The following is a 14,143-nucleotide window of genomic DNA, read 5'->3' on the forward strand; positions in this document are numbered from 1 at the left end:
ATCCATGCTATAAAAAGGGAAAAAACATCTGGATTTCTGTCATAAACCAGCTAATAACTGGTTTATATGCATCACAGGCTTTTCTTGTGAGATTACAAAACATAAAAATTTGCATATTTACAGCATAGCATGCATACTGGTACAATACAACAAGAATTTAAAAACTATAATAAACCATATAATCTATGCAGGAGGGACTACACATCTATTTGCAGTTTCTACATTTTATGATCCTCCTTTGTGTATTTTTCCTGGTGGGTGCTGTTTTTTGCATGCCCTCTCATGTACAGGGAGGAACCCAAAGCACACCTGCTGGCTCTGGTGCCCTCAGGAAGGGCTGGTGGAGGGGAGGCTGAGAAGCCCAGTCCTGCTGAGGTGGGTGGGCAGGTATCCTGGGATAGCTTTGCTGCCAAAAAAACAATAGATACCTGTGAATTTCAGCAGCCTGTGCAGGCAAGATCTGAGAACCCCTTCCTTTTCTACTTCCCTGCTAAAGTGACTTAGACATCATATTTCCACCTTCTCCCACTATTGCCTTTTAATTTATGTTGTTCCAAAATCCTGCCAGAGAGCTCAGATAGGATGTAAAATATAGATGAAAGTGAAGGATGAAAGAAGCAGAAAGTGATTATGCCAGTTTCTTTACAGTTCTAGGCCAGAATTGTCTTCTTTTAACTACTCAGAAGTCTGTGAAATATCTTCCTAATGTGTCCAACTATGCATGACTGAAGATGGTGATGCCTCATATGGAGATGCAAAGTCCCCATATATCTCTCTCTCTGTATATTTGCACACATGGAAAAAGGAGGAATACTTAGGAGGGGAGGCTGGACTGCAATGCTCGGGTTTACTGATGTATACACACGTGACATCTCAGCTGTAATGGAGCAAGCACAGGAACAGGAAATCATTTCACAGTAACTCTTGGTGCAGCACCACCAAAAGGCCTCAGTGCAGATAGGGGACATGCTGAGGCAGACACTATGCAAAAACATGCTAAAGGGGAGTCCTCCCTAAAGGACTGGCTCCTCCAAAAGAACAGAGTACAAGGAAATCAGAGGTCTGCAGTGACTTGCTCCAAACCATGGAACAAATTGCAGCAAAGCTGGGAGCCACAGCTGTATCTCCAAACGCACACATCTCTGACACTCAGAAAAACCCAAGTTAACCCTATTCAGCCTGCTTGTCAGACACACAAACACACACTCTTTATGAAGCCTGGGCAAGCCTACTGCTAACGATATCCTCCTGCATCCCACACAGGCTGCAGGGCTTGCACCTGCTCTTCAATTCAGCCCTCATTTAATTAATGAAAGACATAAAACTACCAACTGTATCAATTTACTGTAGCAATGAGTACAGTGCTCTGGGTTTTTAACCCCAGGGATCTGGCAAACCACAACCGCTCACCCCAGAATTCAACAGTATTTAAAACATTACCTGAGAGCAGCTGGGAGGAAAAATACTTAAAACCAAAGAAACAAAAAGGTTTTTGCTTTTAGGCTAGCATTTGTTGCTGTTTTTAGATTAAGCTGCAGCTTTCTGTAACCTCCATACTCATCTCTGAAGCAACCACACTTGCCATGAACAAATACAACCTGAAGACTAAAGTGCAGGAAACACGGCACTTATGAAAATGCCTTTAGAACATCTGCATCCTGCTCCAGAACCTGCAGTGAATGGTCATATCCATTATCTGCAGCCCCCACATTATTTAAAAGATGAAGAAACCGTAATGATGGCTAAGCAGTAAAATTTCTTAGTCATTAGAGGCAGAGGATTTCCTGAGCAACCTAGTTTCTTAGATTTTTTTTGTAGTAAGTTTCCACCTTGCTGCTGCGCAGCTGGGAGCTGAGAAATGTGTACTTCTTACTGTTTACTTTTCTGAGCTACTTCATTAAAAGTCTATGAGCCCCACTGTGTGACAGAAGGGGAAAAGGTTGTTCACATCCTTCCACGTATCAGGGAAGCTTTCTGACATGGGACATCTTGATGGCTGAGTCATCCCATCTGTCCCAGACACCTCTCAGGCCAAAACGAGCAGAGCAGAGCCGAGGGAGTGCTCAGTGAGAGGCAGTCCTTCAAGCAGGCAGAGCATCCTTAGCCTCTCATGGAGGACAGGCACCCAGGGCTTTCCATGAGTGACCCAGGCTCTGTGGGTTTGGATTGCTACAAAGACAAGGTGAGCTGAAGACAAAATGCTGCCTTTGGTTATGACTGCGCTTCCTCCCGGAAATAAACATAACTGCTCAAGTTTAACTGGGATCAGAGCTTGGCCTTTGATGTCAAGGGCCTAGTGCCAGGAAAATACTGCAGTACCTTTTACTCAGCTATTCAAGGCTCTGCTCTAGTCCTGAGATTGGAAAAGAAAAGCTTACTTAGCTTACTCAGAGACTGAAACAGAAGTCTGCCATGGGTAGGGGAAAGAGGTATTATTTAAAAAAAAAAAATGTTTGCAGAAAACTCTGGATAAATAATTGCAGAAAATGCAGACTTTCATTACGTGACTTGCATGTATTGGAAATAAATCTGGATTTCTCACTGCTGGAGTGAAATTATATTAGGAATAATAATAGCACCTAACATAGGACACACAATGAACTCAGACCATCCTTTAAAAAACCTGGAGAGGAAAGCAAACACAAGTTTGATGCAACTGACTGATTGGAACAAAATGTCTGTGAAATGTAGAGCAGCATGCAAGAGCCATGGGATTGAAAACAAAAGCTCCCCTACCTGTATCTTTGCTTTGGAGACTGCTTTTCGGCTGACTTAAAAACATGTCCAAGATAATACAAAGGAAAGAATAAAAAGTTCCAGTTTGTTGCAAACCACGTTAGAGTGAAGGGTGCATCGAATTTCTTAAAGGTCAGTTTTGCTAGCTGGGTTGAACCCGACCAGGAGGAGCAGACACCCAGGACCACGGCCACGCCCCAGAAAATCTTCTTGAGTTGCGTGACGGAACATTTCCAGCAGCAGCGGCTCACCCTTGCACTGCCTTCCGCCCCAGCTTGCATCTGTGCCTCGGCTGGGGCTGGAGACTCCCGGGAGCGCTCATCCCCTGCGGAGAAGAAAACACGTGGCTTACTCAGGAAACCCATCCTGCATTTTGGTTTTCAAATCCTAGGCCCTCCTGAAGTCAAGTGGAGCTTTACCAGCAAAGGAACCCACCAGATCCTGCCACAGAATGTCCTTTGTTTTTAGATCATTGCAAAGCCTCTGGTTGAACTGAGGCATAATTAGAATGCAAATAACAATTATCACCTCTAGATTTAGAAGCCAATGGAAGTGAAAATTACATGTTGCTTTGATGTACATAGAAAGGCTTAACACACCGCTTAAAGTCATGCTGTTGGGATGTGTAAATGAATAAAAAATGTGGGATTGAGTTTGATAAAGCAGCAAACAGAATTATAACAGCACTTGAAATTGTTATTGTTCTGGAAAATGCAGAAATGGCCAGTTTATTGAATATGGTGTTTCTTAAAAGAGAAGGAGGGCAACATATTTAATCTTGAAGTTAAGCAAAATAACTGCAACATAAATAGCATGATTAATACTGAATTGGATCACCAGGCATTTCAGTGATCCCTGGAAAAATAGGTCTCCTGTGGCTGTAGCCAGATGGCAAAAACTAGACCAACCCACAGGCTGCCCTGAAGTCCATCTCTGACCAGGCAATCCTAACTTTTTTAGTTTGAGTCTTGCACAAACTGAGACTGGACTGGAGCTGTGCCCCATTATAACCAAACCTAACATACTGCTGGAAATTTTTCACCTAAAAACGTTGCCCCTTCAACCCTCAGACATGAATTGTTATAGCCCTGCTATCCCACAGCTGTCAGTCAATAATGTATTGAGCTTGTGAATGAATGAGCAAGGAGAGGTTGAGTCCTCACAGAGATCAAAACATGCTGGCAGACCTCAGCAGCAGGCCACTGCCCTTAGGGCTTTTTACCTGCCTTTCTTAAATTCACCCCACTCAACACCTGCTGAAGTTATCAGTCACCCCCACAAAACACTCAGCAGTGATTTCTCTAAGAGGCTGACTGCAGTTTAGTTGGTCCCTTCACCTAAAGCAGGAAGTGACAGCAGTTTGTGTTGAAATCCAGGAATCTACAACTTCAAAACTGCCCAGAATTTACTGCATGCATTGAAAGGTGAAAACATGTAAGTAAAGCCAGGACAATGAGAGAATGTATTATTGCCAAACATTTATATATATTTAAGACAGACTAAGAGAGGCCCACATTACAAAAAAATAAAAAAATCCTTCCTTGTTCCTTATCCTGGTATGAATTGCATGAATATGGAAAATCTCTTATTTCAAGCTAAGCTAAATTTGTATTTATATGACCTAATACATTATATATTATATTATTATAAAAGAAAATGTTTCTTTCTATTAAAAAAAAAAACTATTTAGCTATTTCCCTACAGATAAGAAATGCATGATCTGAGCTAAAAGTACCATTAGTTTGCCTGGTAAAGCTGTATTTTATAACAAGAAGGATTGTGGCCTCTGTTTGATGGCCTGATATCTAAAAAGAATGTACAGCAGCAAAGATATAAACACCTAGCCTTTTTGTGTGGCTTTCAGGGAGATAAGGATGTTTCTGATCTCTCCACTTATTTCAGTTTTCAATAGAAGATTGTGTGGGCAGCCTCCCACATAACAAGAGCTGTACCAGCAAGCCAATGAATTGTCCAAAGTTAAGGTGACCTGGTATTAAACACATCATGGAAAGGATACAGGCCACCTGCCAAATGTTTGAATTGACAAACAGACTGCCTGCAAATGCTCAGCTCACTCAAAATAGTTTTAAAGCATTTTCTTAGGAATACATTGCTTGTAACTAATGCCTCTTGCCTCGCTGCACAGACCAGTGTCAGAGCTAATACCAAGCAAGGATACACTCATTTCTTTTAACTTCACCATGTAATGGGCAGTTGCCAGCACCCTCTTTGCTGTCTACCACACAAGTCCTAGAATGACTACTGAATTTTTCCTTTCCACTCAAGATTTTCTTCTGAGAATTGTCACTGCAACACCAAACGTACCTTAAATTCCAGCATCCTTGTTCCCTTGGACCACTGGGTTTCTGGGCACAGAAAAAACAAATTCAGGAAGCCAGCATGCCAAACAAGAGCTAAAGGGAGTTTGTGCCTCTGCATCAATGCAACTTCACTCAGAGTTTACATTTTTTAAATTGCTTGGAGAGGTAGGCAAAAATGGTCCTTCTTGAGACAGAGAGTGGGTACTGCCATTCACATATTTTTGCAGTTTCTCCCCAGGGAAACAGGAAACCAGGATTTAAACCACTCCTGCTGAGATATTTAACATTAGGGAACGTGCCTAAATCCATTAGGGTATATGAGATTTTAAGATGAGTAGGTGCTCTGAATCACAACACTGAAGCTGTGTAATCTTTTTCTAAAATGAGAATCAATCACAATGGTCTGATGCATCTGACACTCACCATCTGATAATCTAGTGTTTATAGACAGCCCATTACAGACACTACACATGAAGATCTTCCCCCAGTGAAGGGCTGAAGCCACCTGCCCAGGTCCCCACTGCACTGTGCACGTTCACAGGAGCCAGCAGTTCATTTGGACAGCTTGCATGACTATCACTGCCTTCTACTCTGTTCCACAGCAATTGCCCCCTAAAGCTGAATTTACTGATGTCTTCTGTGCTACACAGGCAAAATTACTTGTCCAGGTATATTTAATTTTGTGTTAAACACACCGACAGAAACATTTGCTTTCAGAAATAGACAATACTGCATGTATAACTTCTAAAGTGAACTTGCACCTGAAAGGTTAACTTTCTAGGTCCACTCTTTTGATGCATTTACAGATGGGAGTGACTAAAACCTTATCCCAGGCACAACAGATTTCATGATAATAGGGGTAAAAATCACTGATGATTAACACTTACAAGCTGAGACTTGTGTCAGTATCTGTAGTATCTGTCAGTCAAACTTTATTGTGTCCTCACGATTGCTTGTGCTGTTGGACAGTTAGCCAAATGGGCACAGATTTTTCCAGGGGATGCACCACTGACCTGGAGAATACTTGTGACATAATCTGTCCCCCAAAGCCAGATTTTTTTTCAGAGAGGATGGATCCTACAGATGATATACACTCATGTGGTCTTATCCTCTCATTTACTATGGAGGGCACTTGCCTACCAGCTGGCAAACAGAAAATCCAGGGCTGTAGTTTGCCTTGTCTAGTCTCTGTGTCTCTTCTGGGGACATTTTCCTCACCCAAACCACAAGTGCACAGATGGGGTGACACTAAACCCACACGTGGCTGAAGAGCTTATCTCTCCCTAACACTGCACAAGAGTCAGCTGGCAACAGAATGCACACAAATTTAAAGATGGCAAAATGCCTTTTTAGAATTGATGAGGCAGGACATTGAAGAATTTTAGTTCTGCAGGGTTTTAATGTGTTTCTTCTACTGCTTCCTGCAGCAAATTGCTCTGTATTCTACTATATTCCCCAAAAGAACAAATTAAGATACTGAGGTAGAGAAAAAATGCCTATCTTGCTTTTACTAATTTTGGTTTTTCATTGTCCCTTTTGTTCATGCATTTTCCTTTTTCATAAATCCCAAATGGAACCATTCCTGCTCCCTCCCTTTCAGTCCCACCTCTCTCACATGGCATTCAGAAAAAAATGAAGGAAATAATCTCCAATGCCATTAGCTTCAGAAAACAGCTGTCCTTGTGTTTCTTCTATTCTTCTAAGACCCTCCTCAGGTGACTTTGGATACCTGCAGCAAGGGCCATCTATACTCAAGCTATTTACTCCACAGACCCAGCTACAGGCCATGGGAAAGTACTACACCTTTAATCCATTAAAGGTAACACCTTCAAATAGGCTGTCCTGGCCTCTTCTGAAGTCTGTACAAGAGACTTAAGACTCCTGTGCACAGCTAGACAGCAATAGGCTTACTGGAGGACCATACTAAATGTGTATATTAAAAATATGATACCGATAAAAAGCCAAAGGTGGCATTCATCATCTTAGTTTGAGACATCTGCCATGCCAACTTGTGTATCTGAGACAGGGATTTACACTTTCTGCATAGATAGTAGACAGAAAAAAGACATTTCCATAGCACGATCTATCTCCTTCTAAAGCAGATGATTAAAAAGAGCCAGATGAATCACTCCCTCTGAGTGCTTGTTTCTCTCCACCAGCTCTAAACAGTCTGGGGCGACAAGCTGGAAGTAGGTGTCTGTGGTGTGGGTGTCTGAGCTGGGTGAGATGAGCCCCACCTCCCCACCACTGCTGTCAGGCACAGAGGGTAAAGCCACCACAGACAGCACTGGTGGACTCAGAGCTGTGCAGTGCCACATGAACATATTTAGCTGTCATCAATGACCTGCTTTAGCTGCTGTCAGCTAGTCAGCAACTCAGGGAAGGAAGCATTACACAAGTGCCCTTTCCAACCCTTCAGAGTGAGAAAGTGACCCTTACAGACTAAGGTCATGCCTATTAGGGACCAAAACATGTACCTAATGATAATGCACAACCCTTCCAGGCTTCCCAGGCTAGGAATGTGCTTCCAAGTAAGAATATCCTTAAACAGTTCTTTAAATCAGGCTTCTGGAAAATAAAGTTCTGATAGAAAGAACAACCCTCACAGGTCTCTCTGACAACTATAAATGAAACATCCTGAAGGTATTTCCATTTTGCCAGCCTGTCAGATGTTTTGTAACTACTTGAGCATTGCGTAGAACAAGTTCATAAATCTTGCAAAAATATACACTTATCATAAAGAGGGGAGAAGAAGCTGAGGGAAGTCCTGTAAGACAGTGCCTGATCCTCAGCGTGGTTAGAGCTGTGACATGCAGGGGAATCAGGGCCAGATACTACCCAAGGTATATTCTCACAGCCTTGAACAGTATGTGACTTCTTCACTCAGTGTCTACTACATGGAGAGATCAGTGGGAGACAATTAGCTCCAACATACCTGAGAACACGCATGATAGCTTCTGATGGTGGTCTTCTGGATACCCAGTATTATTTGCCTCAGTAGCAGACTCACAAAACTCCTCAAATTTTGTTTTTATCCTGTTCCTGCCTACCACAGCTTTTACCCTGTTCCTACCATGCTAACCATGCATTTATTTGATCTAAGCCATTTAAAAGCAGCTCAGGCATCATCCTGTGAAGAGAAGATGAAATACCAAATTCATTAAGTGATTTACATCTCTAATTACACTGTAGCAGTCTAAACCCAAAATACTGATATTTGTTCAGATCTGTTGCCCAGGCATTTTCTTTGCAGTCAGTCAGGTTAAAGAGTGAGGTCTCAGGGACTCCCTGGCTGCCTGGCAGACCACCCAGTACCCAGTCCAGCTTTCTTGTGCCATTGTCAATGGTGGCCTCTCCTTTCACAGGTCATCCTGGTGTCTGGTTTTGAGAAACTGTTAATATTTAATTTTGGAAGCCAGTAATCTCCATGTATCAACTTTCCTGCTCAGTTGTAATGAGAGCATGCAAAGACCAACTTCTGCATCAAGGGACATTCCCTCATTTTCCAAATTAGCTCTAGCTTTGCCAAAGTTGCTTGTAGCAGCTGTAACCTCCTCACAATCCCACTAGAGCTCATCAGATGCCAAAGAATCTGTTCCTGGGCATGCCAAAGGACCATGACTCCTAACACCCATATGCCTCTCTTACACCCAGACCCTGTCAAGATTCAGACACATTTGAGAGTTCCCATCTCTCATTTTAGGAGTCATCTCCAAGAAATATTTCCATCCTGTATTTGAAGTTGCTGCTGGAACAAGGCTAGGGCCTCACTCTTTCTCCTCTAGGCAAATGACCTCCCGAATTTATGCTTTCCTACTAAGTAAGGATGTTTTCTATTCTGAGCCAATCAGTTTTGCTGTTATCTGGGTTTCCCTGGCCTTGGAGACCCTGTGGACACTCTCTCTGGCAGATGGATTTCCTGCTTCTACCAGAGGGGTGGAAGGCTGCTGTCTGCACTGAGCTACTGAAGAGGGGCACACACTCCACCTCCAGTTCTTGAAGGAAAGGTTTCAGCCACTTACCTGCCAACTCAGCTTTGAAACAGAGAGGTAAGTGCTAAAGAGAGAGCAATAGCTAGGATGGACATCTTAGAGGCATAAAGGACAGCTTTAAGTACTGGGCGAACCAGATGATTCATCCTGCAGCCTCACCAGTGTTCTCTGACAGGGGTCATCAGGCACATCGATAAAGGAGACACAGCTACCCTTCCCAGGTTCTGAAGGGGCTCCCAATAAAATCCCTCTCCAAAGAGCCTTACAGAAAATATGCAGAGAGGGAAAGTGCTGGAATGGAAAAAAGGCTCAGTACAGGATATGAAACCATTGAGGAGTATACACAGCAACAGGGGAAGCAGCCAAAGCTCTGCAGAGGTTTGCTGTGGGAACTGCACATTAACCACAGTTACTTCACAAAGGGAGTGAGCCACAAGGTGACAAAATTTCCTAATGCTGTGAAGTTAGGCAGGTCAGCAGGGGCAGTGGCCAGCTGCAGGGGAGGACAGGGTGACTGGGTCATACACTAGCAGATGGAGAAGAGTGCTGATGAAGAGGTGTGGGTGGGAGTAAACAAACACTGCACGCTCAGTGATCGGCTCTGGCCATCAGGGATTATGAGCTCTTCACAGGATGCTCCATAGAAAAGGGCCACTCACTGTTCAAGGACAGCGAAAAAAGCAAAGTAACTGCCAAACATTATTAGGAACAAAGCAGAAAAAAATCTTTTTCTTCATGTGGGGAAGCTGCAGCTGTCAGCACACCCACATTGTGAGAGATGAATGGCTAGAAAATACATGTTCCTGTTCAATTCCACCAAGCTGGAGGCAGGACCCAATGGACTTTTGGTCAGGCCCATATGGCAGCTGTGTGTGATTTTTGAGGAAGCTGCCCCTGGGTTCCTAAAGGAAAGCTGTGAGTCCCTGTGGGTGGCTGGTGGGTGGGACTGTAACACAGCGTTGGAATGACTTTGGGTTTGCTCAAGGTCTAAAAGATCAGTACTCTATTTTTTATTGAATATCAATTAATGTATCACAATGTAAAAATGACAAAACCCTATAAAACCTTATTAAATCAGCTTTTAAATTAGAACATTTGGTCATCGCAGCATCGCATGAATGGATTTTTAGATGCTATTTGAGAAAAGTTTAAAATGTTTTCTTTAAATACTTTGCTTTTAAAGTATGAGATAAAAATAATTTTACTTAATTTGATCATGAAATAGCATTACTAAATTAAGAATAAATTAATATGGAGAATAGTTCTAAAGTCCACAATAGAATAATTTTAAAGAACACACCAGGATAACAACCTATTAGGTGAGAAGGTCTCTGAACTTGCTTGAGGCTGCAGAATAAGGAACGTAGGTATATGAAAATAGGGAAAATTGCACAAACAAAAGCTCAAACCAAGAAAAATGCATTCTGAATTCAGATCCTCTTCTACTATTGAAATTCATAGTATAAATTAACTAATTATTAAAATGTTACAATAATCTATGCAGGCTATTTGAACTTGTCTGATCCTCCCACCTTAATTTCAGCAGGGTAAAAAATAGGACTTTTGGTTCATTGGCAATCCAGGTGATTTTCATCTGTAGAAATCTGTCCCATATTACTGATATCACCAGATCATCCATATAGTTTGATTTGTATCAAATAGGCATAAGTTTCTTGTAGCAGGTAGTCTCATATCCTAAAGCATTATTCACAGATATAGTGGGTTTTATCACTGAAGGTTAATATATATTAATTCCTGTTTTATCCTGTGCTAAATATTATATCTAAACTTACTAAGAGCTGGAATTAAATGATCTCCACATATTTTTGAAGATATGCCAAACTCTCCTCCCTAGCAAACATATGCCTTTCTGCCTCTGTCAAATGTGCTAGCAAAGCTTTCTGCAAAATACATATTCTAATTCCTGTTAGTGAGATATAAAAAGAACTGAAAAGTTATCAACTTCATACTGCAGCAATTTGGACTTTAATACATTTTACTCATCTTCAGAGGCAACTACCTTGAAATTCCATTAAAAGTGCTGCATTCGAATGGGCCTCATTACGATATTCTACTTTGAATTTTATGAGGTGAGGAGTTCCCCTAAATACTGTCCTTCTTATATTAATGAGAATTCATGACCAGAGTCCAAAGTGAAAATGGAAGATACTGGGTGCTTTTCACAGTACCAGCATTGTGGGACTGGAAAGTAACCACATGCAAGGAGTAACCCTGATTACAAGTTACATGTTCTTGATATTATTCTGCATTCCATTCTTGAATAAAAATTGGACTGAATCTTACAGTGAATTACCTGGCAAGGTTACTGGGAGTTTCACCACTTACTTCAAAGAGTTATGGAAGCAGAACTTCTATTAGAAAAAAAACCAAAAAAAAAAAAAAAAAAAAAAAAAAAAAAAAAAAAAAAAAACAGATAAGAGCAAAATTGCATTCTGAGCAAATTTTGATCAGTCTGTTCAAATTTCAGACTGAGCAAAGGTTGAGAGATGGTAAAAAACCAGGCTGGATTCTCTGCAGGAAACTACTGTAATAATTATCCAGGCTACAATTCAAGTGCAACATATCTTTCTTGAGTAACAGTTTTGTCTCCAAGGGAATTCAATTAATTATATACTAATATAAAGAGCACATTTATATCAGTGCATATATACAGGGAGATAAATGTGATAACTGTGAAGGCTCTGCTGACTGCACTATATCAAAACCAAGACAATGTTCTTTCATTCTTAAGGAGCTTTTAAACACTCGGAGCATCTGGCTTTCAAGTAAGCTCAGGTTTAGACACTAGACTGCTGCAGCCCATTGGTTTCTTCCAGAGTGAATTTCAACTCCACCCGATTTTTCTTGACCTGCTACTGAACCTCAAAAACCATGCTTTTCTTAGGTCTTAAGTTCAGATCAAGATAGTTGGAGCATCTGCTCTCTGTCTACCAATAGATACTAGTGTGGACTTGACAGGACTTGAGCACGCTCACAGTGGTTAGAGTAATGCACATATATCTACAGAAGCCCCCACATGATTTACTCAATGATCTCCTGGAAGGAAGAAGAGATGCCTCCTCACCTCTCAGCAGCAAACTCATCAAAATGAGTCTCCTTTAAAAAATACAGGTTTGGCTAGGCCCATGTGGGCACTGAGGTACTCAGTATAACTCCGAGCAAAAATACATTACATGCAAAAATTCTAGTTTCTATTTTCTCTCTGATACTTGCCTCATCCTCTTTGCAGCGAGAAAGGCTTTTGCAACCCACTATTCCTCACTTGTTTCAGTCAGCTACAGAAGACAGACTCATGCCTTTTTCAGTCACAAATAAAATATTACCCTTACTGAGAGTTGTGCTAGGGAATTTGAGGTGATTGTGGAACAGGCATTTGAAGCTCTTACCTCCTCACTTCTGTCCTCTCCATGACTGAATGACAAGGCTTATGGAGCTCACACTTACCTCCTCAGTTAAGGAGGCTTGGGGTCAGAAGTAGTGATACTCAATAAAATGTATACTTAATACTTCCAAAAGAGTCAACATACAACTTTTGTATAACTAAAGGGTGCTTGATCTCCTTTCAAAATTCACGCCTTGAGCAGGGCTCACAAAATTTCCAGGCTGGGTACCCCTGCATTATGTCCAGATAGAGAGGATCCACGTGTTGGAACCAGGCAGCTAACATGGGAAATTGGGTACCCAATCTCCCCAAGAGATGGCGGCCAGCTCTGCCTAGAAGCCAGCTCTGCACTGCTAAAAACACCTTGTTTCCTGTTGCCTTTGATCTTATGCCGCAGTGGCTGTCAGCAAAGCTCAGTGAAGACTACAAAGTAAACCTGCTCTTTCATTGGCCAAATTCCTGCTTCCGCAGGATGCTATCCAGGTCTGCAGTGGCATCTCACGGTTTATAATTAACAGAGATTAACTGGGCTGTGGACTAAAGGTTGGCAGTGGTGCTCCAGCCAAGCGGAGAGAGCTGCTTACTACATAAGTGAATGTGCTGTACTGAGTATAATGTGCTAGGAAAGCAATAATATAAATAATCCTATATACGAGCCATGTTGCTGGGAAATTGCTGGGGAATACATATTGAGCTAACTTAGACTCTTATGTTGAACTAGGAGTCTTTTCAGAACTCTGGCTTTTACACTGAACTATGAATCCCACTGTTTACGATTGTCAGCCATCAGGAAAGAAGGACAAAATTTATTTTACAAGATTTATAAAATTAAAATACAGGAGATCGTGAATAATGCATTCTGGTGACTTCATATTTATTTTTTACTGGTTTTGTTCTAACTTCTCATGGGAGAGGTCTATAATTAAATAGGTGGATTAGTAATCTGCTTATTTTTTGAAAGCAAATGCCTAAATTGATTCAAGATGACTACAAAATGCACCTTACTTCATTTAAGGATAAGTGGGTGAAAGGTGATGGTCTGTGATCTACAGAAGGACTGAGAAGATGATCCAATGGATGCTATCATTCTTAAGTTCCGTCATTGTAAATGAAACTACAGTTTTTCCATTCTGTGTACATACTGTCTCCTTTCAGCCACTAAAGTAAGGAAGCTTAGATCAATCTCTAATAACTCTCTTTCTGCTTTGTGATGCATTAAAACTCCTGCTCTGGTATCAGAAAAATCAAAATGGTCTTATTTTATTTTTTTATCATTTGAGGAGGGGACACAGTGCAGAAGCAATGAGTCACCTCCAAACTTATAACCCATGATTTTGCACAGGCGAGATGGTAGATGAAACAACCAGGGGGACATGATAAGCTAGAGGGACTCCCCAGTGAGCAAGCTAGCACAGCTAAGAGCAGCTCATTTTGAGGCTGTTTAAAGCCTAAGAAAGCATGGTGCCATTTGGGAAGTGAGCCAGGTATTATGCAACAAGAAACTCCTCACGCCTTTGGAACAAGATCTTGGCTATCTGCTCAAATATGCTGTTGTGCTAACTGAAAATACTGCAAGGAATACAAAAATTGAGCAAAAGCTGCCTTGGGCCAAAGCCAGAGTGTAATTACTGTCCATGTGTACTTAACATTCAGTACCCAGAGAAGAGGGTACTGCTTTTCTGTCAGCTGAG

At 41.6% G+C, this 14,143-nt stretch overlaps 1 protein-coding gene across 2 annotated transcripts in view; it reads right to left on the bottom strand.

Annotated features, from left to right (window-relative positions):
- SLC35F3 (solute carrier family 35 member F3) overlaps window positions 1–14,143 on the bottom strand; it is a 160,132-nt gene that overhangs the window by 41,853 nt on the left and 104,136 nt on the right. For both annotated transcript variants that reach the window (XM_056488471.1, XM_056488472.1), the window contains one exon: window positions 2,737–3,061. In XM_056488471.1, coding sequence (XP_056344446.1) covers window positions 2,737–3,061 — 325 coding nt within the window. The remainder of the gene's footprint in view (window positions 1–2,736; window positions 3,062–14,143) is intronic.

The sequence above is a fragment of the Oenanthe melanoleuca genome, chromosome 3, assembly GCF_029582105.1.
Source record: "Oenanthe melanoleuca isolate GR-GAL-2019-014 chromosome 3, OMel1.0, whole genome shotgun sequence".
Classification (NCBI taxonomy): domain Eukaryota; kingdom Metazoa; phylum Chordata; class Aves; order Passeriformes; family Muscicapidae; genus Oenanthe; species Oenanthe melanoleuca.